This window comes from Hydra vulgaris, chromosome 07, assembly GCF_038396675.1.
Source record: "Hydra vulgaris chromosome 07, alternate assembly HydraT2T_AEP".
Classification (NCBI taxonomy): Eukaryota; Metazoa; Cnidaria; class Hydrozoa; order Anthoathecata; family Hydridae; genus Hydra; species Hydra vulgaris.
This window is the reverse complement of record NC_088926.1, coordinates 34972501-34995823: the sequence shown is the minus strand read 5'-3', so window position 1 is coordinate 34995823 and position 23323 is coordinate 34972501. Positions and strand designations below refer to the sequence as shown.

Sequence of the window (23323 nt, the reverse complement as noted above, 5' to 3'; positions counted from 1 at the left end):
AACATACAGATTGGCCTGACTTTCAGGTGGTCTCTTTCCAAATTTATTTCTAGTTCTTTATTAACTTGCATGAAACTTGGCACTAAGTGAGTCTTATTTTCTTTACTATTAATAGTTTCGCGACCTTTTTTACATATAAACCATTGGCATCTGGCTCCTCTCATAACTCTTGTGTTCAAGCCTGAAGATAAATCTTTATAACTACTATACTGTGTTTTACTAGGTTACAGTAATGTATAAGTTATCTGAGATTAAATACATTAATTTTTTAAACTTTTATATTACTTACTTTCGTATTTTGGTAGAAAACTAAATGGTTTGTATCTGGGATCTTTTTCCTCTAGTCCAATGAGTTTTCTTCTGCATGAAGGACATAATTTTTTAGGCAGATTATTATTTCCAAAATTATATTCTTTCCAGCAATGATTTTTTATGATACTTTCATAATCTATACTCATTTTACAATACTTTCTTGGTTTGATAAGCCTAAATTGTGGGCTTCCTTTCTTTTCTTTAGAAAGACACAGAAGACACACTAGTTTTATGAAATCATTGTGTTCTTTTGGTTTCATTTTTTAAAATATTATTTTATTTGTTTTCTATTAAAAAGTAATAAATAAATTTAAAAATAATGACATAAGACTAGATGAAAGTTTACTTGGTTTGTTAGATTACATAACTTTATATAAATGTTGGTATAGACAGTATGATGTATAGAACAGTTATAGTAATAAGTGTATTAACTATTTTTAATGATATCATAATAATATTCTTACTGCAATGTATAGTACCAATAAAATACTATATATATGTTGTATAAAGTATATAAAGTAAGCATTCCTTGTATTTGAAATGAATGTTTACTTTTATATAAGGTATATAAATTTGTTTTTTTTTGTTGTTGTTGTTTTTTTTATAAAAAAATTCATAAAAAGGATAATACCTTTTTTTTCAAAAACCCCCGTTCAAACATTTTAATTTTAACAGATTTGAATTGAGAAAAGTAACACCTTTCAGACCTACTACGTGAAAAAATTGGGTACAAAAATTTTTTTTTGAGCATGTTCAGGCCCACTGTGATGGTGTTAGTAAATGTTACACTGTTAAAAGTGTTACAAAACCACTGGAACTAGAATACGAAGTAAGCTGAAGTAATTTTATGTTTCTTTTGTATTGAGCAATTTGGTGCTTTTAACAAACATCAAGCAATGGTTCAAGAAACTTATGGTGGAATTTTTCCAAATTCTTCGGCTACAACCCCAGAATGCAGATATAAGTTGGGAGTTTTAGCACTTGGAGAAGACTGTCCTCCACCTGAGTTTTTTCTCTATATAATGGAAATGAATGTGTACAATGAGACACAACAAAGTTTGTCTCTGCTTAGTAATCCAAATACTACATTTGAAACTAATTCCCTTTCACCAGCAGAAAATACACCAATAAGTTCAGTTGTGCAAGACTTTGATTGTACTTAAAAGCGACTCTCACTAATTAAAATGCTATTAAATTTTTTGCGCTGTTAAAATATTATCATCACGCATGAATATGTGGCGCGAAATTTTAATGTAAACATAATGAAATTCAATTTTTATAAAAAAAAATATGTTAGCAAGAAATCCGTTTCATTTTTTAAAAAAAACAATTCATAGAAATATTTAGTTTTGACTTAATTTAAAGATACCACTTTTTTTGCAATATGAGCATGCTCAAATAACCCAGTGTTTTTCATTGAAATTACCTAGTTTAAAGTCGTAAAATTGCGGTGTTTTTAATATCTTTTTGAATTAAGACAAAATATTGTAAAATTTCTAAATATCACTACAATATTAAATATCCTTATGTAATATAAATTCAAAATATTTGTTGTTTTATCGTTGAAAGGTTTGAGTTAATAAAACTGGAAAAATAAAGATTTTTTTTTTCTTTTTTTTTTTTTTGCGTAAAACTAAGTAGTATTGTTTCAATAAAAAGTTGTAGAAAACTTGATCTTTTAATGATAAGTTTTGTTTGCAAGGAATTATTATATTCCACTAATTAGTTCTAATTGTCAGGTTGATTTTTTTTTACTTAATGTTAATTTTTTGAGTTAAAGTGCTCATATTACCAAGTGGTTTGGGTAGTACGAGCACTTATGATACTTTTTTTAAAACCTCTGTTTTTAAGAAACAATTTTCGGTGCCCAAATATTTATGTGGATCATGAGTAGTGATACCTAAAAACTGTTTAATAGCAAAAATATTCGATAGAGTATAACTATTTTTGAAATTATTTCAATTTTTGCTAAGGGTGCTAATAATACTTTAATCTACGGTAATTGCAATTCTATAAAGTAATGAGAATAAATAACCGACAAATATTGGTAAATTGGACTGAAAAATAATAAACAAATATGGCAAACTAATAATAATCAAAAAGAAAAAGGAAAAAAAAAGGAAGTTAAAGCATCTTTTTGATCTTTTGCTTTTCAAAGGATTCGTGCGAAAAAAAAGAAATCAACGGTTTTTAAGAAAGTAAGAAAATATTTGCATAAAACATTTAGTATGAAAAAACTTGATTATTTTTGAACTATTTTGTTTAACGATACAAAAAGTTGCTTTGGCGTTAGCGCATAGTTAAAAAAATTGTTAACGCTTTCGACGTTGTTCCAACGTAGGCGTGCAGTCTGGGTATTTTTTTATTATTTGAATTGCTTTAATTACGTTTGTAGCTACCAAAACGGTGACGCCGTTTTGGTATGAATTTAGTAGTTCATCTGGTTTCAAATAAAAAATATTAGAAATATTATAAAATATTATTAAATTAAATCTTTTGCATTGAACTGGACAGTCTGTTTGATACACACAGACACATAAATTTTTTTTATTAAACAATATTTTTGCAAAGATAAGTGCTCTGCTTCATACAAGTAAAAGGTTAGTGATTTGTAATTTTTATAATGATTTAAATAAACTTAGATCAAAAACACTGATAAATTATTGGTTCCACGGGTACATGGTATGTTTGAAATCATTCCTGTCTCCGTCTTCTACGCAGACGAATCATCAAGTTCGGAATAGCTCCTCGTCGACATGGCAATACTGGAAGACAACCAAAAATAACTTGTACGAAAGAAGATGCTACAGCAGTTGTTCAATTTATAATGAATTATGCGGAAACAATGCACTTGTTTTACCCAGAAAAACTTGAGGAATAAGAGATCAACGGATAATGCTTCTTTTGTCTCGGGAGATATAGAAAAGCATAAGAAATATAAACCCGCAAGTGAATTATCTGGAATGCGTTCGCTGCAAATTATAGTTTTCTTAAAGACTTGAAAAACGGGCTTTCCTTTTATTGTTCTCCAACGTCCGTGCTCGGACTTATACAGTCTGTCAGAATAACACAGTAAAAATGTCTGAAGTGGTTAATCTAAAAATAGAAATTAAACGATAGCAAATGAGAATTTGAAACATCTAAAGTTAGTTGAGAAAGAGCTTTCCGTTTATCATGATAGAATTAAACGGGCTAAACAAAATAAAACTTCACACACTTTTTTTGACTATGCACAGCAAACTTTTCTACTGAATTGCAACATCAACCTATTTTTAATCTCCATTAAAAGTTGGGATTTTTGGCATTGCAAATCGGCCTCTGTTCAGCACAATTATGTGATACCTGAAAACATGTTGACCGTAAAAGGTGCAAACTGCATTTTGAGTATGATTCATCACAACCTTGCGAAAATGAAAAGTCTAAAACAAAAAAACACTTTTTTTCCATGCTTACAACTGTGTAGGGGAAAAAAAACAATATTGTTATGCAGTATTGGTTGTGGAGAGTAGTTGTTGGGTTAAACCAAAAAATAACTATAATGTTTCTGCCCGTCATGAACACAAAGTTCTCTCCAGAGCAGGATTTGGGACCCTCAAATCCAAGTTTCGGCAAAGTGAAGTAGTTTTGGTCAATAGTTTGGCACATTCATAGAACTAATACATCAATTTCAAAACTGAATAAATCAATCATTGTTGGTAACAAGAATGGTACAGTTTTTGTGTCAACATGATTGGCAAGAACTACTTTCATCCAATTTCAATACGGTTCCTAAGCTCAAGCAATGACACTCTTTCCCATTTCAATTTGATAAACCAGGAGTGATTATGGTTATTTCTGAGATAAGTTGGTGTTGCAATGTTTGGAATTCAACATCTGCATTGTCCAAATCGATCCTTGTAGGATCGATTTGGACAATGCAGATGTTGAATTCCAAACATTGCAACACCAACTTATCTCAGAAATAACCATGCCAAAAATACTAAAATATCTTGAGAAATTGTTTATACCCCTTTCACCAGGAAGACAATGGTACATGTACGATAGCATCCAAATTTTCGTTTCAAAATTCGGGTAAGACTTTATTTGTAAAAGTCACAAGTTGACAGGATAACGTTTGCTCAGGTTTTTAATTTTTTAACCTACGATCTTTATGAGAATTAAAATACGGATATACTTGACATAATATTAAAGATTTGAACAATAAGAACCTCATTAACTAATTTGAATTATTTTTCAATTCTAATCTTCTTGTTGTGAACAAGTTGGCATTTAAATAAAATGCTAAACAGTTCCACTTTGCCCCAAACGAAAAGCAAATACAGAATTTGCTATTTAATTAAAAATGATACCTTTTTTATATTCTGAGTTATGTTTGTATTTTTTTATTTTCAAAGTTTTATTGTAATACTATTAACGTGAAACTTTGTACCAGTATTCTAAACTATATTATGCATTTAAAAATAGAAAATAACTACTAACTTTTTCATCAAACTGAATCCATAATATTATTAAATTATGCGAACTTTGAACTTTTATTTTCTCAAAAATGCTATTCCGGTTGATGTCCCACACAAACATCTATAACTGGGTCAAAAATAAAGATATCATGTTAATTTTTTTTTGATTACTTTACTTTTTATTATGCAGTGGTGCTAATAACTCTAATTCTAAGACTTGACCCCTTTTTCTGTGAAGCGCCTAATATCTTAATTTATACAAAACCTAAATTTTAAATAAAAAACAGTGGTTACAGTTGTTTGAATTCTCCAAAGCGCGTTTAAACGCGTAAATGAGCCTCAAACTCATTTCGTTGAGATGCCTACTCGGTGTAGTTAAGGCAATTTTGAAATACTCTAGCGTCTGTATGATATTTTGTTGACTACGACATATTTCCGTTAAATTATCAGGTCTGTGAATTATAAAAAGACAAAAAAAATTAAAATGATAAATTTTGCAGTATCATTAAATATAAATGTTTGTAGAGAAAAAACTCAGACCGCAGATTCTTTTTTTTTTTTTTTTAAATCTTCTCAAAATCCCAATCGCTTGTCCAAATTCGAATAAGATTTTATATAAATATGTTTTTTTAGGTAAAATGAACATCATAGTTTAAAAATATGATCTGTTCTGAAAGTTATAAGCTCTTTTTTGGTCAGAGTTCTAGAATTTCTTGTAAAAATTGATAGAAATATTGTATTTTGACAACTATATAAAGCTTATATACGTCAGAACCAATTAGAACTAGGATCTATAGTAAATTTAGGGACTTTTTCAAAAGATTTTAACTAAATTCATGTTAACGCCGATGAGCGAAAGTGATCTAAAGGCTCCAAAATGGTGTTTTTTAAATTCACTAATAGGGGTAGTAAAATGGTTTAGAAAATTATATTGAAAAGAGAAAAGTTTCTTCAAATATAAAAAAAAACTTGAAGCGAAAAAATTTATAACATCTAAAGCTTTTGTTTGTACATAATACGCTTATAAAATTTTGCTATTTTCAAATAAAAGAATTCGAATAACTTGTAAATCGCCTTAACTACACTGAGTAGTTTGATACACTCTCGTATTTTAATATAAACATGCAAGAATACGAGAGTATCAAACTAACGCGTGACGTATTAAAATGAGTTAAAAACACGTGCGGTATGATTAACATAGCAAAATGAGTGATATCAGTGAAAAAAAAAATATTAAGTTAATAAAAAATAAAATATTAAGAAATGAAACTTATAGAAAAGAGAAAATAGAAAAAGATAAAGAAAAAAGAAAACTAAGAGAGAAAAGAAAAAGAGAAAGAGATGCACTCGGAGAAAAAGTAAATAAATTGTGTGCCACGGATTGTTATTGTTGTTTGTAACATTAATATAAAAATTATATTATTATCTAAAAATGTTATTTTTTCAATAAATATTATGGCTAAAATAATGACAATTGTTTTCATTATTATATAAAGTTTGACAAATTACATAATAATATATAATGCAAACATACACATCACACAACAGATAAATTATATGATCGTTTATAGGTGATTAATAAATTTTTAGGCTGGTTTACTTTACCTATACATACTGAGCAATTTTAAATAATCTTACACATTTGTTGAATAGTTATCAACAGTCAATGTTCAAACCATCAGATTTTGATGTGTTTAAGCTTTCTTCTTTTTCATCTTTTATAAATTCTCCAGTGATACTTGTTTCTGGAGTGGCTTTAATTACTTAAAGTAATAATTTTTGAGACAAATAAACATAGACGCAATTACTCTTTTTCAGTATTTTGTCAATCTAATCTACCACTACCATAATGAATGAATCCTACCAGATGCTAACTTCCTCAATAGTGACATTGATGATTAAGAAGGTTGTTCCAAAAAAGAAAAAGAAAAAAAAGTCTGAGATGATTTTATAAAACATAATACTTGTGAAGAATATGATGGACAACCATTTTTTGATTTACAAAAGATTAGTTTTTAATGTTCATTAACTAAACAATAGGAATTCACTTTAACACAGTTGTGTATTACAAGACAACAAATTATTTAAAATAGATAAGCTTGTGAGGTTATTACTGTTAATTTGTTTATTGTTTTAAACAAATAAGGAAGTGGTTGTGGACAACTTTTATAATTTAATTTTGTTTACAAATTGTTATTGATGCTTGTTTGGTTTAATAAAAGGAGTCTGAAAAAAACAATAAATCATTATGTATTTGAAAATGAAATCTAATAGGATAATTAAATCCAGTTAATATTAGTTGATTAGGAACTAACAATCCAACAAGAACTCTTTGGAGTCTTGTAACAACCCTATATGGGATAGTAGAATCTGGCTTAGTTAAAGGTTTATGAAAGTTAGGGCTTTTTGATATTGTAGAAGATGGAATGTGAACGCAAAATAAACAAGTGGGATAGAGTTCAGTAGATCAATATCTTCCTAAAAATTTATTTTATAATACTAACTAGCAGTTATGAGACCTGAAATGCCAAAAGTAGAACCTTTTTGTTTTCTAGCTATTTATGCAACTTATATGGCCACGTATGAACAGGGTCAGACTGGCGAAGAGGGTTAGGGGTTTTTTCCCCTAGGTCCCTGCTATGTCTAAAGGTCCTAGGCCCCTCCTAAAATCAAGATACACAAATAATTTTTATTTTCCTATACCTTTTAAGAAAAAATTATGTGATTATGGGTTAAACGTAAAAAAAAGGTACAGAAAAAAGAAAAAAAAGGTCCTTGATATATAATATAGGGAAATTTTTGTCAGTCCGACCTTGCCTATGAACCAAAGCCAATTAGGCTAGTAGGAAATATGTTGGTGGAGTGGTATTGTAGCATTATCACTAGAAATAGTGCTATTCAAAGTTTACAAGCTTCTCCTTCCTGAAATTTAAAAGGTAAAATACAATCATAGCTATGGCCCTAATTTATTGCAGATTTTATGTTATGAAGTCTACAAATTATTAGGAAAAATTATTTTTGGATACTTCATCCATTTTGAAAGGTTATTAACTTTGCTGATATGTCTTATTAGGTTTGGTTTTTCTCATACTGATAAATACTTTATAATAAGTAGTATTTTTTTCCTCTTTTATCCACTCCTAACAAGGCTCTAAACAACAACTATTAAGTTAAAAGTTACTAGGAAAAAAAAAGAATAGAGTTAATACAAGCAAGAAAATGATTTACAGAGAGCTTTTAAAGTTGAAGTTTGTATCAGTCAGGAAAAAATGAAGATGGGAGGGAGTTACAAAACTTTGAAGTGTGGGAAAAAAATTAGGTGAATAAAGCATAAAGTGTAAAATACAGTAAAAGACTTTGCTAAAAAATGAGTTAGGCAAGAATGATTTTTGGTTGATGGAACTGGTGATAAAACTGGTTCCTTTAAACAGTGACCATGATAGTATTTGTGGAACAAAGAAAGATCCAACCTTACTACAATGGGTAAGAGGTTAAAGCTGAGCATGTAAAGCAGGATTAACTATGACTGCAATGCAGTTTTGAACCTTGTCCATAAGTCAAGCACTTATTTATTTTCCAACAAGGCTGCCAGCAACCACTATTAGAGTTAGGAGTTACTGGAAGAGAAAAGATGAAAATTGTGAAGCAAGATAACGATTGACAAATGACTGAAAAGATTGTAAATTATATGAATCCGGAAAGCAAGATGAAGGAAGCGAATTCCAAAGAACTGATGTTTGAAAAAAAAAACTAGAGGAATAAGAGTTTTTGGAGCACTTGGGAACAGTCACAGAAAAAGGATGAGACTTAATTGAATGGCGAGTAACACAAGAATGAATTTTAGGAGAGACACTAGCTCTTTAAAGCATTGCTCATTATAGTATTTGTAGAAAAGAGAAAGAGAAGTAACATTACGACGATGTGATAATGGTTGGAGGTTGGTTGCAAGAGCAGGTCCAACTATGTTTAAGATGCCTTTTTGCACCTTGTCTAAAAGAGAAAGGGCATCATTAGAAGATGCGTCCCAGATATGGCAACAGTATTCCATACTAGGTCGGATTTGAGATTTATAGAGATATAGAATTCGGAGTAAGAAAGTATTGATAAAGAGATGCAACCTTAGCAGATGCTAATTTTGCAACAGATTTGATATATGGTTTCCAAGAAAGATCAGAAGTAAGAGTTAGTTCTAGAAGATGAAGGGTAGATGACTCATCAAGTACATTACCGTTCATAAATATAGAAAAATCTAATTTATTGTGATAATGATTGGCTGAAAAAAATTAAGTTTTATCTGAATTAAAGTTTACCAGCCACTGTGAGCCCTTTGCTGTAGCAGAAGTGAGATCCTTTTCAAGCTCAAATGCCCCCTCCATGCAATCAGAGAGTGTTGGCTTCTTATCATGACAAGAATAAATGGTAGTATCATCAGCAAACAATGCCACCTCAAATGTAAGAATATCTGGAAGATCGTTAATGTAAATTATAAAGAGTATTGGGACAAGGATTGAACCTTGAGGAACCCCTGAAGTTAAAGAATATGAAGAAGAGTGCTGTCCATCGAGGACAACTTGAAGTATTCAATAATATTAAAGATGTTACCAGATACACGGTAAGAAGAAAGCTTATGGAGATGATCAGCATGCCAAACTTTATCAAAAGCTTCAGAAATGTCATGAGCGATGGCCTTAACCTCTCCACCTTTATCTAATGCATAATAAAACCTATCGGTTATTACCGTCAGCAAATCAGCTGTAGAATGAGAAGATTGAAATCCATATTGATGATCAGAAAGTAAGTAATTAGATTTAAGATGAAAGATTAAGTGTTTGTTGATTAAAGATTCAAAAACTTTGCATATTATAGGAAGACGAATAATGGAACGGTAATTAGAATAGGGGTAACAGATGTGGCTTTCCAGCAGGCTGGAAAACAAGACTCTGATAAGCACTTATTAAGTAGTTTTGAAAGTATAAACGACAGGTCTTAATAATTACAGTATTTAACAATTAAGAGAAAATTGCAAAGGGAGTACACTCTGGAGTACACTTATGTAACTATTATATGAATGTTGTTATGTAACTATGATAGGAAAGTTGTGAAAGAGTTTAGTTGAATAGTGACCTTAGCAACAGAAGCCAGAGTTATTATTTTTAACAATTGCTTAACCTGTTTAACTGGAATGGCAGGCAGTGTTGGGGTCAAATACATATTTGTATTTGTGTTTGATTGAATGTTTTTGCAGTTCCATAAACTAGGTTGACTTTGTTTTTGGGGGGATGGGGGAAAGGGGGGAAGTGTCAAAGTGTACTTTTATTGTTGTTTTTTCATTTTTAATGCCAAATTAAATTTAAAATTTGTTTTTAAGGGATATTTGTTGGGAGACTTGTTTTTATAAGTCTTAACTTGAACAATTTTTTATATTTTTTCTTAATCTAAATTACAAACATTTGTATTTGTATTTGGAAAATGCTTTGAATATATTTGTATTTGAGTTTGTATTTGGAAATTTAGAATTAAAATATTTGTATTTGATCAAATGTATTTGATCCCACAAGATGGCAGGAAGAGTAAGGCCATTTTGTTCAATAGTAAAGTTAAAGAAAATAGAATGTCACACTTGCTGAGGTACAAATCTCTTATGATGTTGTAAACATATATCCATCTGTTTCATTTGAGTAAGCTACAAAAATTATTTTTAATATGCTTAGTAATGATTATGTTTTATCTATAAAACTAAACTTAAAATTATAGAAACTTAGTGATCTTTGTCTCCTAAATTACTATTTGTCTTGGAAGGAATCACTAATTAGAAAATTCAGGATTGGTCTAGCTTTAATGGGTAATGAATCAAATACAATTGCCATCACATTGAATAATGGTATTAATGTAAAATCTTTTTTACAATACATTAATGACAGTCACATATAAGTTGATTAATAGAACGAGCTAACAAGTTACTTGATTTTCTCAACCAACAAAATATCAACCTTAAATATACAATCAAGCTTGAAGATTAAAATATATCAACAATTTTTTTAAATATTTATATTGCCAATAACAAAAATAGCTAGTAAGTGTTAAAGATTTACCGGAACGAAGCAATTATCTATATCCAAATTAAACCAAATTCAGGACATGATTTGATAGTTCTTGAAGGTATCTTTACTTGTTTCATTTATAGAGCCTATAAGATTTGCAATAACCAATATTTACAACAAAAAAATAATTTTCCAATACAAGTGCTGGCTGAAAATGGTTATGAGAAATTTAAATTAAAACAAATAATTCAAAAATTAAAAACCAAATTATCAAAACCTTTACTGGACGCAATAAAACCTAAACAATATTTGGATACAATAAGACCTCCTTTGCTGATCTGAAAATTGTTTTGCTACCATTAATACCTGAAATATGCCTTATACTGAAAAATATATCAAATTTTGGTTACAAAGCTATTTTCAAATAAATAGATAAATACATACATTTACCCACAGGTACTGTGTTTTGCCAGAATAATAGAAAAGTTTGCAAAATACTTGCTTAGCTGTGCAACAAATTATTTACATCAGTAAAATTAATTCATTGAAAAATTTATGTGGTACTTTGGCCTGCCCATATATATATATATATATATATATATATTATATATATATATATATATATATATATATATATATATATATATATATATATATATATATAGTTTGTTGCGTTTGGGAAGCACGGAAGGAAAAAAGTGATTCTTACGCCAACATATACGTCACTTTTAATTACTTTTGACTTTCAAAACCATTAATTTAACGATTAATTTAATTGAATTAATGGTTTTGACAAGTCAAAACCATTAATTTAATTACAAATTAATCGTTTTATAAAAAACCCACAAAAACGCAAATTTAATTGACCAGAATGTTTTTAAAAACATTCTGAATGTTTTTAACAATATAAACAATGTTTTTATTTTTATTTTTTTTAATAAAATGTTTTTATTTTTATTTTTTTTACTGTAAATCATGCGCGGAGTGTTGCTACATCAACTATCTTATAGCCTGACTCGCAAGGTAGTGCTGCTACATCGACTGACAAATAGCCTGACTCGCAAGGGAGTGCTGCTACATCGACTGACAAATAGCCTGACCCGCAAGGGAGTGCTGCTACATCGACTGACAAATAGCCTTACCCGCAAGGGAGTGCTGCTACATCGACTGAGGGTTTGGTTAGGGCAGGCTGTCTATCATTAATAAAAAAAAAATTCCGGTCCTGCATTTTAATTTTTACTTTTTGTCAACAAAATATGGAAAAAACTTTCGGACAACATATAAGGGTTCTATATATATATATATATATATATATATATATATATATATATATATATATATATATATATATATATATATATATATATATATATATATATATATATATATATACACTCCTAACTGGTTGTCAGAAAGTTTTTCCGTATTTTTTTGACAAAAAATATATATAAAATGCAAGACCGAAATTATTTTTTTTATTACTTGATAGACTGTAGCAGCACTCCCTTGCGAGTCAGGCTATAAGATAGTCAATTTAGCAGCACTCCGTTACAAGTCAGGATATATAATAGTCTATGCACTTCCTTGTAGCAGCAGGCTATAAGATTGTCCAGATAGCAACAATCTGCGCATGATTTTCAGTAAAAAATAAATAAAAATAAAAACATTTTATTAAAAAAAATTAAAATAAAAACATTGTTTATATTTTTAAAAACATTCAGAATGTTTTTAAAAATATTCTGGTCAATTAAATTTGTGTTTTTACGGTTTTTTAAAAATATGATTAATTTCCAATTAAATTAATAGTTTTAACTTTATGACAGCACGAAAATGTTGGATAAAAGTCAAAAGTAATTAAAAGTGATGTGTTTGTTGTCAAAAGAATCATCCTTTACCTTCCGTACTCTCAAATGCAACAATTTATATATATATATATATATATATATATATATATATATATATATATATATATATATATATATATATATATATATATATATATATATATATATATATATATAAGGGCACGCCATAGTACCACAAATTTTTCAATGAATCAATTTTACTGATGGCTGCGTAAAACATTGCTCCTTTTACTATAAAAATCATTTTTTGTTATGAAAGTGTTTTTGAAGATCATCTCTAAGTTCTGCTGAATTTCATTTTTAGTCTTTAATATGATTGATTAATTGAATAAAACTATAACACAAAACTTGCATTGCATCTGTCCCACCAGCTTAGATTTAAAAAAATATTTTACAACGAGAGATCTACTTACATATATAAGATTTTATTAAGATAATAATAAGAATAATGCAAATGAAACTTTACCATACATAAAGAAATTTGTTTTGCAATGACTTCCCAATGCAATGTCTTTTTCAAAAAACATGTTTAAAATGAGTAAGACTAAAGGTTATGCTTATTTTTTAGCAAATTGTTTTTAAAAAAATCTACTCTCACCAATCTTATTGTAGGGAGAAGTTGAATAGCAATGGGAATTAGATTCAATGATAAAAATTCATTTATTGGGTTGTTACAATTCTAGTGTAAGGTAAAGATTCGAGTTAAGGCAGTTTGAGGGGAATGGTTATTAGATTGGGGGTGGGGTGGAGCGGGAATTTTCTTTTTTTACACTTTATAAGGTTTAATTCTTACCCAATCATTATTTTGGAACACATTTTTATATCCTATTTTACACTAGAGAACTGGAATACTAATTTACTGCGTGGTGTGTACTGTATTTGGTTTTTTACTGTACTATATTTTTAAATTGTTTTTCAGCTGTTTTTTCATCAAACAATTACTAAATGCTTAAAACTCGTACTCCAAGTAAAACAGGACGGGGTGACCTCCTAAAGTATATATAGCAATGATATGGTATTATGAAAATACTGAAAACCACCCCATTATGTTTTGTTTTCCTTTTTCGAGCACTGCTTAAAAAGTAAAAGGCAAAACGCAATGTTTTTATGGATTAAATTACCTAGTAATGTAATTAAAAACTTATTGTTCCAATAATTATATAACATTTCCATTTGTTTTAAAAATCAACACGTTTTACATTCTAATACTTTTAAATCAGTATTTTTATTTAAAGAATTCGTCTTCCCAAGGCCGAGGACGCCACTACAGTCAAGGAAACTACTACTTTTTTCTCTTTTTAAACTGTAATTATAACCCTTTTGCAATGCTTTAACTGTAAAACACGAACCTTGACAAACAAGATTGCTTCCTGGAGAAACAGGTTGAGTGCAATACAACCAGGGGCGTGTTGGGTTGGAACTTGGAACTTTTTGCTTACAAGGGAGCCCTGTATCATTATACCACTACTGCACTGGTAGTGGTTTATATTAGTCATACATATTAATAATATATGTTTAAACTGTTAATAAAACGAATTCCCTTATTTTTCCTAATTCCAAGGGAATTTGTTTTATATTTGTTTTTAGCCTAAACTATGTCAAAATTAGGATTTTGTAGGAAAGTCCAAAAAGATTAGGATTTTTATATCAGTAGTAAATATTTATTATTAACATATTAACATTTTGGAAATATTTTTTTTCAGTAAAATAACTGTCTTGTTACTCATAAAAGAGGCTTATAAATTATTTGTATTGTGCTAAATTAACAAATAATTTTTGACCACTTTAAAAATTTTGTTTTGTGTAGCCTTGCCTTAAAGATAAGAAATTTTATTTGAAATTTGTTCTATATCTTTATTTTTATGCATATATATTTTGAATTTTAATCTGTGTAAGGTCGACATCAGGTTGGCAGAAAAAATGTAAAACAAAGGCTTGACCATAAAACAAGGTCAGCGATTTTTTGCTGACCTCAAACACTTCTACCAGGGAATCAAACTACCAAGGAATCAGATATGATGTTTTACCAAAAGCCCGGGGGGGGGGAGAGGCAAGGGAAATAGTAATAAAGTTTGCTATAGAACTTAACATGAAACACTTTTTATAAATTCATAAACCATATTTACTGGCATAATAAAATACAGTACAATATTATAATAAATTACTTAAACATTGTCAAGCCAATAAGGTTTTGTTTCGATAGATTATGCGGCATTAATTTCTTGTCCTTTAATCCAACCATCTCTCCTATCTTATGTGAAAGCATTTTCACATGCTTAGGTGACTTTTTTTACGCATCTTTTGACAGCTTAAGTGTGGCAACATCAGCTTGGTACAAACATTGGTTTAATAAAGTACTCTTTGATATCTCTAGTTGTCATGCAACAAGTTAACGGCAGTTCAAAAGCTTCATTCCAATCAATAAGATCTTTAAGAAAAATTGCTTTAGTGTTGAAATTTGGTGTCCTTCTTGATCTAACAGATAGGTCTCCTAGTTGTACGTTTTTTATTTTTATTTTTTCAATATTTTTTTTACACTTGAACTTCTCTCTTCTGTGGTCTCATAACAAAGCATAGTAGCATAGACTCGGATTAGGCAAACCAAGCAGATCACTTGATAGTTGGAATGAATATACTCTGAATATCTAGTGACTGGTATTGAAGCAATTTAAGCTGGTAAAGAACATGTTTTTGTCCTTTATTCCCAGCTCTTCAGCTACTTCATTTGTAACTTTATCCCTAACTCTTCTAACTTTATGGTGATCAATAATTAATCTATTGTCATTTTTGGATACAAGTCCTCCTCTACTCATGCTGCAGTAGCTATTGCTGCAGTTGCTCTCAAACTAACATCATACCTAATACTGGCCAATACAATATTAGAGATATCTTCATAGTTTCTAGATTTTTTTAAATATTTTGTACCTGAGTTTTGTATAGAATCTCATATTCATCGAAATTGAACTCTTCAAAAATTTCATGTTCGCTATTTTGTTTATTTTAATCATTAGTTTCATTTTGAGTTGTGTATATTTTTTTCTCTCTTTAGTTTTTCTTCTGCTCTTTTTTTGTTTGTAACTTACTACCTTTTTTAAACTTTTTGACTCCATCAAATGAGCAGGCCCAAGTTGATAAGAACTAAGAGTTCCAATCTTTTCCTGCTCGGCTACAAAAAGTTTGACAATAATTTGTTTACCTCAAGAAAAATATAAAAAAAATTTTAAACTTTTTTTTTTTTTTTAGAGAAAATAAGTATTATAATAATTGAGCTTAAATAAAGTAAAAAGAGTATTTATTAAGTAAAATTTTATTTTTAGCATTATTATTACTCTTATATTATTTTAGTATATCCACTCATACCTATTATAAAAACCAGCTCATTAGTCAGTATTTTTTTCTCCCTAGGACAGATACAGGTAATGGTGGCACCAACTTTACAAAAGTGTTTCTTAGAACAAAGTGAAATCATTCATTTACAATCAACCAAGTCAAACAATTTGTCAATGATGAAATTAAACTTTTGTTTTGTAGCTTTATTTGCTCTATTTTAAGCAATTAGACAAGCTTTGTTCCAAGAATCTTTGAGCCTTGTTATTAAATTTTAAACTAGAGGCTTAAATAAAAATGTTTTAAACTAGAGGCAGGAGGCTTAAATAAAATACTAGATATTAGCCATTTTTCTGAAAGTTTATTGTAAATATCAACTCAAAATTACTATAGTTTCTCCTGTTTAGTTCAGTGGTTTCTTTTAAAAAAATACGATATCTAAACACATCTTTCAGTGTTGGTAGTTTAGCTACTGGTAACTCTTTTCCAGATCTCTCAAATATTCGCATAGACAAGAACCATTTTTCTTTCTTGTTCCAGCAGCCATTTTATATTTAATAATATTTTATGTAATTTTGAGAATTTAATTAGAAATGTAATAAATATCAATTTATGTTCTAAATAAAAAGATAACCACATCAATATTGAAATACTGGTAAACTATTCCCATATAACAAATAAAATAGATGATGAATTGAAAATATGCATTAGCATAGTCTTGAATAAAAAGAAACAAAGAGCAATTCTGGCTCCATCTCTTTTCATCCATCAAGTTTCTCTTTGTTTACTAAAAACTATATTTCTCAAATTATATCCCACTATATGAACCTATAAAAATTATATAAAATGTATCTTCTTCCCCTGTAGTTCCTTTTGATAACTGACAATATATATAAATCAATAATTTGTATACTAAATGTTTAAAAGATTAATTTAAAAATAAAGTTTCCATTTAGTCATTTGGAAAGTGACCTAATAAAGTATATGAGTTGAGGTTATTACATACAAAACATGGTAAAAGACCCCTTCCCCCTCCTTTTTTTAAAAATACTTTGTAAATCAAAATTTCTGAAACAGTTTTAACTACTAAATGTATTATGTTTATTTTGTATTTTTTTCTTTAGATAAGTTTGTTGTAAAGCTCATAAGATAAGTTTGTTGTAAAGCTGATTTAAGTCTAAAAATATTCAAAATGACCCTGAAAATATGAAAATATTATCAAAAATTCTCTTTTCTTTGCAATTTATAAGGCAGTTCTCTGGTAGCTTAAGCTCATTTAAAAGATTCCTATTTATCTTATACAAACTCCTTTTTTATAAATCAAAGAAGAAATATCTTTTATAGTCCCAGTAAAAATATATATATTTTTAAATTATATTTTATTTCTTTTCTTCTTTTTCATATTTTTTTTTGTCAATAAATGTTTCTGAATACAGTTTTTCTTATAATTTATGCTTTCCTATCTTATAACTTTATTTTGATGTTTAATCCAATTTAAGAGCTAAACTAAATCCAAATTTAAGTTAAATCCAAATTTAAAGTTAAATCCAATTTAAGAGCTAAATGTAACTTATCTACTTATAAACAGTAAAACATAAAATATATAGATATAATTTTGTCTACTCTTTATCAGCTAGACAATAGATAAAAAGCTCCCAGACTAGTATATTTTCTTTGATTACTTTGGTAAGTTTTTCTTCTAGATAAGTTTCCTGCCCCTGACTAAAATCATATTTTCTTGTTTTTAGGCGCCGCCAAAAAAAATGCAGAAAACCTTAGATAACATGCGAGTAAAAGATGAAACATTTGTGGATATTGAGGATGAAGAAATATTACAAGACACAATGACAGACGAAATGGCATCTTATTTTGCAGGTGAACAAGTACCTAAAGTATTATTCACAACTTGTAATCGACCAAAATGTCATGTAAGTGTCCCTAGTTTTGTTTAAGTTTTCCTACACACAATGTTAAATAAAGATAATAATTTTAATAATTTAAAAAAAATTAAAATATATGTTTAAATGTATATATGTATATATATATATATATATATATATATATATATATATATATATATATATATATATATATATATATATATATATATATATTTACATATATATCATCGGGTTGGTGGCAGAAGTTGGTAACTACATTTTTTCGTAAAATGATATTTTTTAATATTTGTCATCATTTGGTCAATATCTTTGTCTGGTAAAAACTTGTAAGTTATATTATAAGGATAAATTACTCTTTTTCATAGTCAAAATAAATATAATAGCTCCTAAGATCAAAATAGAACATAAGAATTGTAACATCACTTACTGACTTCTGGATTTAGGTTTTGCTCACACTATGGGCAACACTGCTTGGTAAAGTCACTTACTTATTTTTGCCTGACATTTTAAAAATATTCCCGTATGGTGGCAGCACTTACCATTAAACCCAACTGCCATTCCTGTCAAATTGGTGTGTGTGCTTTTTGTTTTGATTGAAGATTCATATTATTTGGAGTATTTTAAACAGTGTAAAACGTAATTTATTCATTTTAATTTTTTTGTAACATTAAAGAACATGTCAATTACTGAAAAAGTTAGTAAAAGGACACTAAAAATGGTGAATCTTACGAAAAAAACGTGTTCCGAAAATGATGATTCTCGCTACCAATCCACGACATCTCATGTGAGTATTATTGTTTTATAATGAAGAAAATGATTCAATCCTTTTGCCCCAGTATTACTGTGAGCTTATTTAATCATTCGTGCACAATTTTTTATAATTTTTATAATAACAATTTTGTTTACAGATTAAAGAAAAAATGCTAACGCCGGAAATGAATACTAGTAAAATTACATTATTCGAGGATTGTAATACTATTATTGTGGACTACTATGATTGCAGTAATAATGACGTTTTTGTGGTAAATTTTGTACCAAATCAATACTTGTATTCCGATAAGTTAAAAATCATAACTTAACAATTACAAATCAAATTAAAGTAAGGAGATTCATTATAAGTATTTATCTATTATCATTTTTTCACATCTTCCATAATCGTTTTTACACTATGGTAATTGGTACATTTTGTTGAAATATTATGAGTTCATAATTATATTATTCAATCTCAGGGTAATGAAATACTGCTTAGTGAAGGCACACTACATGAGAGCAAAAATGGTGCAGATCTTGTGCCTAATAATATTTAGATTTCTGTGGTTAATGAGGACAATGAATCAAGCGAAATTATAATAAACAATGATGTTATCGTACACAGCGACCAAACTTCCAATGTAAATGGCAACAGTGAGACAGTTACAGTTGAATATACACTTGATAATGTTGAAATTCAAATTGCTCGTACTCGCTAGTGTACTCGTAAATGTACTCGCTGGACAATATCTCGTCCAGAAAGTTGGTCGGTCAATGTAGAAAAAGGTAAACACAAAAAATGTTTACCTTATAAATCAAGGAAAGGAATTGAAAGACCAGCAAAGCAACCAAAAGTGGCATGTAATAATTCATTTCGCTTTAAATGCTCACAGGTATTTACTGAAGAAGGAAGAATTGAAATATGTAGAACTTTCTGGTCATTGGATTATGATAGGCAAAAGGATTTTTACATTGGTAATATAGAGCAAAATTTACCTATAAGAAAGAAGTTGCAAACAACAAAAGGAAATCGACAATTGTCCAGGTCTTATTTCTTCAAGAAAGGTGACGCAAAGGTGCGAGTTTATCAAACTTTCTTTAAAATACACTAAGTATTTCTGATGGACCTATCATCCACGCTTTTAAAACACGGAGCAATATGGGAGTATTTGAAGGACCAGATAAGGGTAGTTCAGAAATAGGAAGTGCCTTGTGGTTCTGGCTGAAACAAATTCCCAAAACTGTTAAAGAATTGTCTTTATTTTCAGATTGCTGTGGAGGTCAGAATCGAAATCAACACATAGCTGCATTTTTTATGTATGTGGTGCAAACACTCAATTTCAATTAACAAAAAATGTTATATCAATATTAGCACTTAAGCTGTTCCAGTTTTGTGGAACAGCACTTATACTGTTCCAGTTTAGTGGAAAATCTAATGCTCCACTAATGTTTAAAAAAATGGAGTTCAACCATACAATTACAGACCAACATTGCTAACATCCAAAGTCTAGAAAGTTCTATAGTATTCATGATTGTATCATGAAATATTGAACAACACAAAATCTAATATCAAAATCATCATAGTTTGTTCTTAAGCATGTGACAACCAATGTGATGTATACAGGTTTCGCTATCACAAAGACCCACGTAGATGTTTTTTACACAAACTACAAGCTTATGGTGTTAATGACACCCTGCTATATTGGATTGAAAATGGGTTAACTGGTTGGCTGCAGAGATTAGTATTAGACCAATTAACATCTGAGTGGGTCCCAATGGCTCAGGCCTACTACTTTTTTTGTTCATTAGTTTTTGTCTTATTATTGATTTTCCAGATATCAAAGTACATCATACTAAACTTTATGCTGATAATGGTAAAAATATCAGAGTTATCATTTGCTAAGTGCGAAGCAGTTAGCCAGCAAAAACTGGTAAAAGTGTAAAATGTGAATTGGCATAAGTGCGTTAAAAGAATTTGCAAACATTGGCATAAGTGTGAACTGGCATAAGTATGCATTGGCATAAGTGCGCCAAGTATATTTACAAACATTGGCATAAGTGCGAACTGACATAAGTGCAAAGCAGTTGCAAAAATTGGAATAAGCGCCATCTGGCATAAGTGTGCCAAAAGAATTTGTAAACCATGGCATAAGTGCAAGCTGGCACAGGTGCGAAGCAGTTGCAGAAACTAGCATAAGTGCAAATTGGCACCAAAAGTATTTGCAAATATTGGCATAAGTGCGAACTGTCATAAGTGCAAACAGTTGCAAAAACTGGCACAATTGTGAAATAGCATAGGTGCAAACAGGCAAAACAGTAGAGAATTCTGAAATATTAACTTACTAAGAAAAAAAACTAATTGAGTAAATTTTTTTAAAGCATGAATGGACAGATTCAATAAAAGGATGCCACTTCAATAAATGGTCATGCACAATTTAGTTTTAGTTGATGAAACAAGAGATAATAGCTTATTTAAGCAGCAATGATGAAAAATATGGCAGCAATATTTCATACGAATATGAGGTTATATGCGATTTGAAAATGTTGAGGATGAAGTCAATAATAGGAAATAGCGAGCATGAAAAAAAGAGGTAGCCTTAGCATGTGCAAACTTTGCAATGAATTATATAAATGTTTTTCTTGAGATGTCTGTAATAAATTATTATCTAGAAAACCCAATGTCAGACACAGTTATAGTGTTCCTATTCATCGATATAAAAAGATCAAAAATATTGCAAAAATTATTAGCAATAAAAAATGAGTTTATTGACAAGATTTTATTGACAAGCCACTGCAAGCCCCAAGCTTTTACAGAAATAAGATCAAATTCAAAATCATCTGTTCTGATCAAAAAGTGATGACTTTTTATCAAGATGCATAGTTACCTCGTCAGTAAATAAAACAACTTAAAATGTAAAATGATAACAGGAAGATCATTAATATAGATCGGAAATAATTCAGGACTAAGGATGGAACCTTGAGGTACCCCAAAAGTTACAGAAAATAAAAAAGTGTTGCCCTTTTATATCAAGTTTAATGCTGTGGTTAGAAATAAAAGATTTTATATACTCAAAAGCTTTCCCAAATATATGACACTAGATAAAATATATTGAGAAGGCTAGACTGTATTATAAGTTTTGATGTGTCAAGAGCAATAATCCTTCCCTTACCACCCCTATTTAATGCACAATAGTACCTTTTGGTTATCAAGTCAGCTGTAGAACAAGAGAAATTAAATCTGAATTGATTGTCAGAGAGTAAGTAGACTCATAGATTTATGACAAACACTTATACCAATGTTTGCCATTTCTTTTTGCGCACTTATGCCAGTTCGCACTTATGACAGTTTTTGCAACTGCTTTGCACCTATGTTATGCCAATTTGCATTTTTGCCAATGTTTGCAAATTCTTTTAGCGCACTTATGCCAGGTCCCGCTTATACCAGTTCGCACTTACATATGTTTGTACTTATGCCATTTCGCACATATGAAATTCGTACTTATTCAGTTGCCCCAGTCCAACTACATTTACAATTTATTTTTAGATTATATTTAATTGAGAATGAGTATAAATAAAAGAACCAATAAAATCTATAGATGGATAAATAAGAGATTTATAGAGCTATAGAATGGAGTTAGGAATAAGAAAATGTGAGTACCATGGTGTCTTACAAGAGATATTGCATATTAATAAAAGTCTCATAACTTTTTTGACCAAAGTATATGATTGTATCATTTTTGCATTATTTTTCTAAACAATTGAAATCTATAACTTTTTCGATTTAAGTATAAGGTTGTAATATCTAGCAAAAAAAGCCGCTTAAAGGTTAAGGTTATTGGAAGATCATTAATATAGAAGGGAAACAACACAGGAGTGAAAATTATCCTCATGATCCAAAGTAGGAAACAATGTAATGAAGGTTTAAACCTATGCCAGCCTATTTATGAAAAAATAGTGCAAGGCTGTCCTACAAAAATTTTCTGCTCACCCCTAAAGTTTTTGCCCAGGAAGTTTTATAAAAGCAGTACCCAGACATGAACATCATGCAAAGGCAAATATTTTTATCAAGACACCATCTCTAGTCTAAACTCAATCAAGAACTTTAAGTCAGGGTGTATTTTAAGTCAGAGTTACAAACCAGCAAGACATCTGCCAGGTTACAGGTTACTTTATTACATGTTACCAGAAGCTGAGTAATTATGGTGATCTTAATTCTGACCTGACCTGTATTATTTTCTAAAGGTGATGTAGATGTAGAGGCAACAGTTGTGTTAAGGCAACTATTTGTTGTCATTTGTTAATGTTTCTGACTTGATTTTAAAGGCTTTTTGATTGCGCATTAAAATTAAAATTTTACCTAGCTTTAGATATCTTTTTAAATAATTATAAAAATAAGTTTTGTGTCTAAGAAAATATCTTTTCTGAGATATGGAAAATGCAGTTTTGAGAGTGTTAATTCCATTTAACCACATATATGCTTACAAATGCCATATGGTATTTGTAATATTTTTTTTACATTTGTAAAACTTGCCTTCTTTAAAAAACAGAAGGTGGGGTGATTTAATCCAAATGTTCAAATGAGTAAAACGAGACAAAATAAATTTGCATAACCGAATTGAATATTCTAATATCAATGGTTGAGCAAGAGGTCAATAAAAAAACAAAATAAC

The 23323-nt window shown here is 29.3% G+C and overlaps 1 protein-coding gene across 1 annotated transcript in view; it reads left to right on the top strand.

Moving 5' to 3' along the window:
- The first annotated feature begins 5900 nt into the window (after positions 1 to 5900).
- LOC100209059 (ribosome production factor 1) overlaps positions 5901 to 23323 on the top strand; it is a 38125-nt gene continuing 20702 nt past the window's right edge. The window contains exons 1-2 of the mRNA XM_065801711.1: positions 5901 to 6127; positions 17751 to 17930. Of these exons, the coding sequence (XP_065657783.1) occupies positions 5975 to 6127; positions 17751 to 17930 (333 nt within the window). The 5' untranslated portion in view covers positions 5901 to 5974. The remainder of the gene's footprint in view (positions 6128 to 17750; positions 17931 to 23323) is intronic.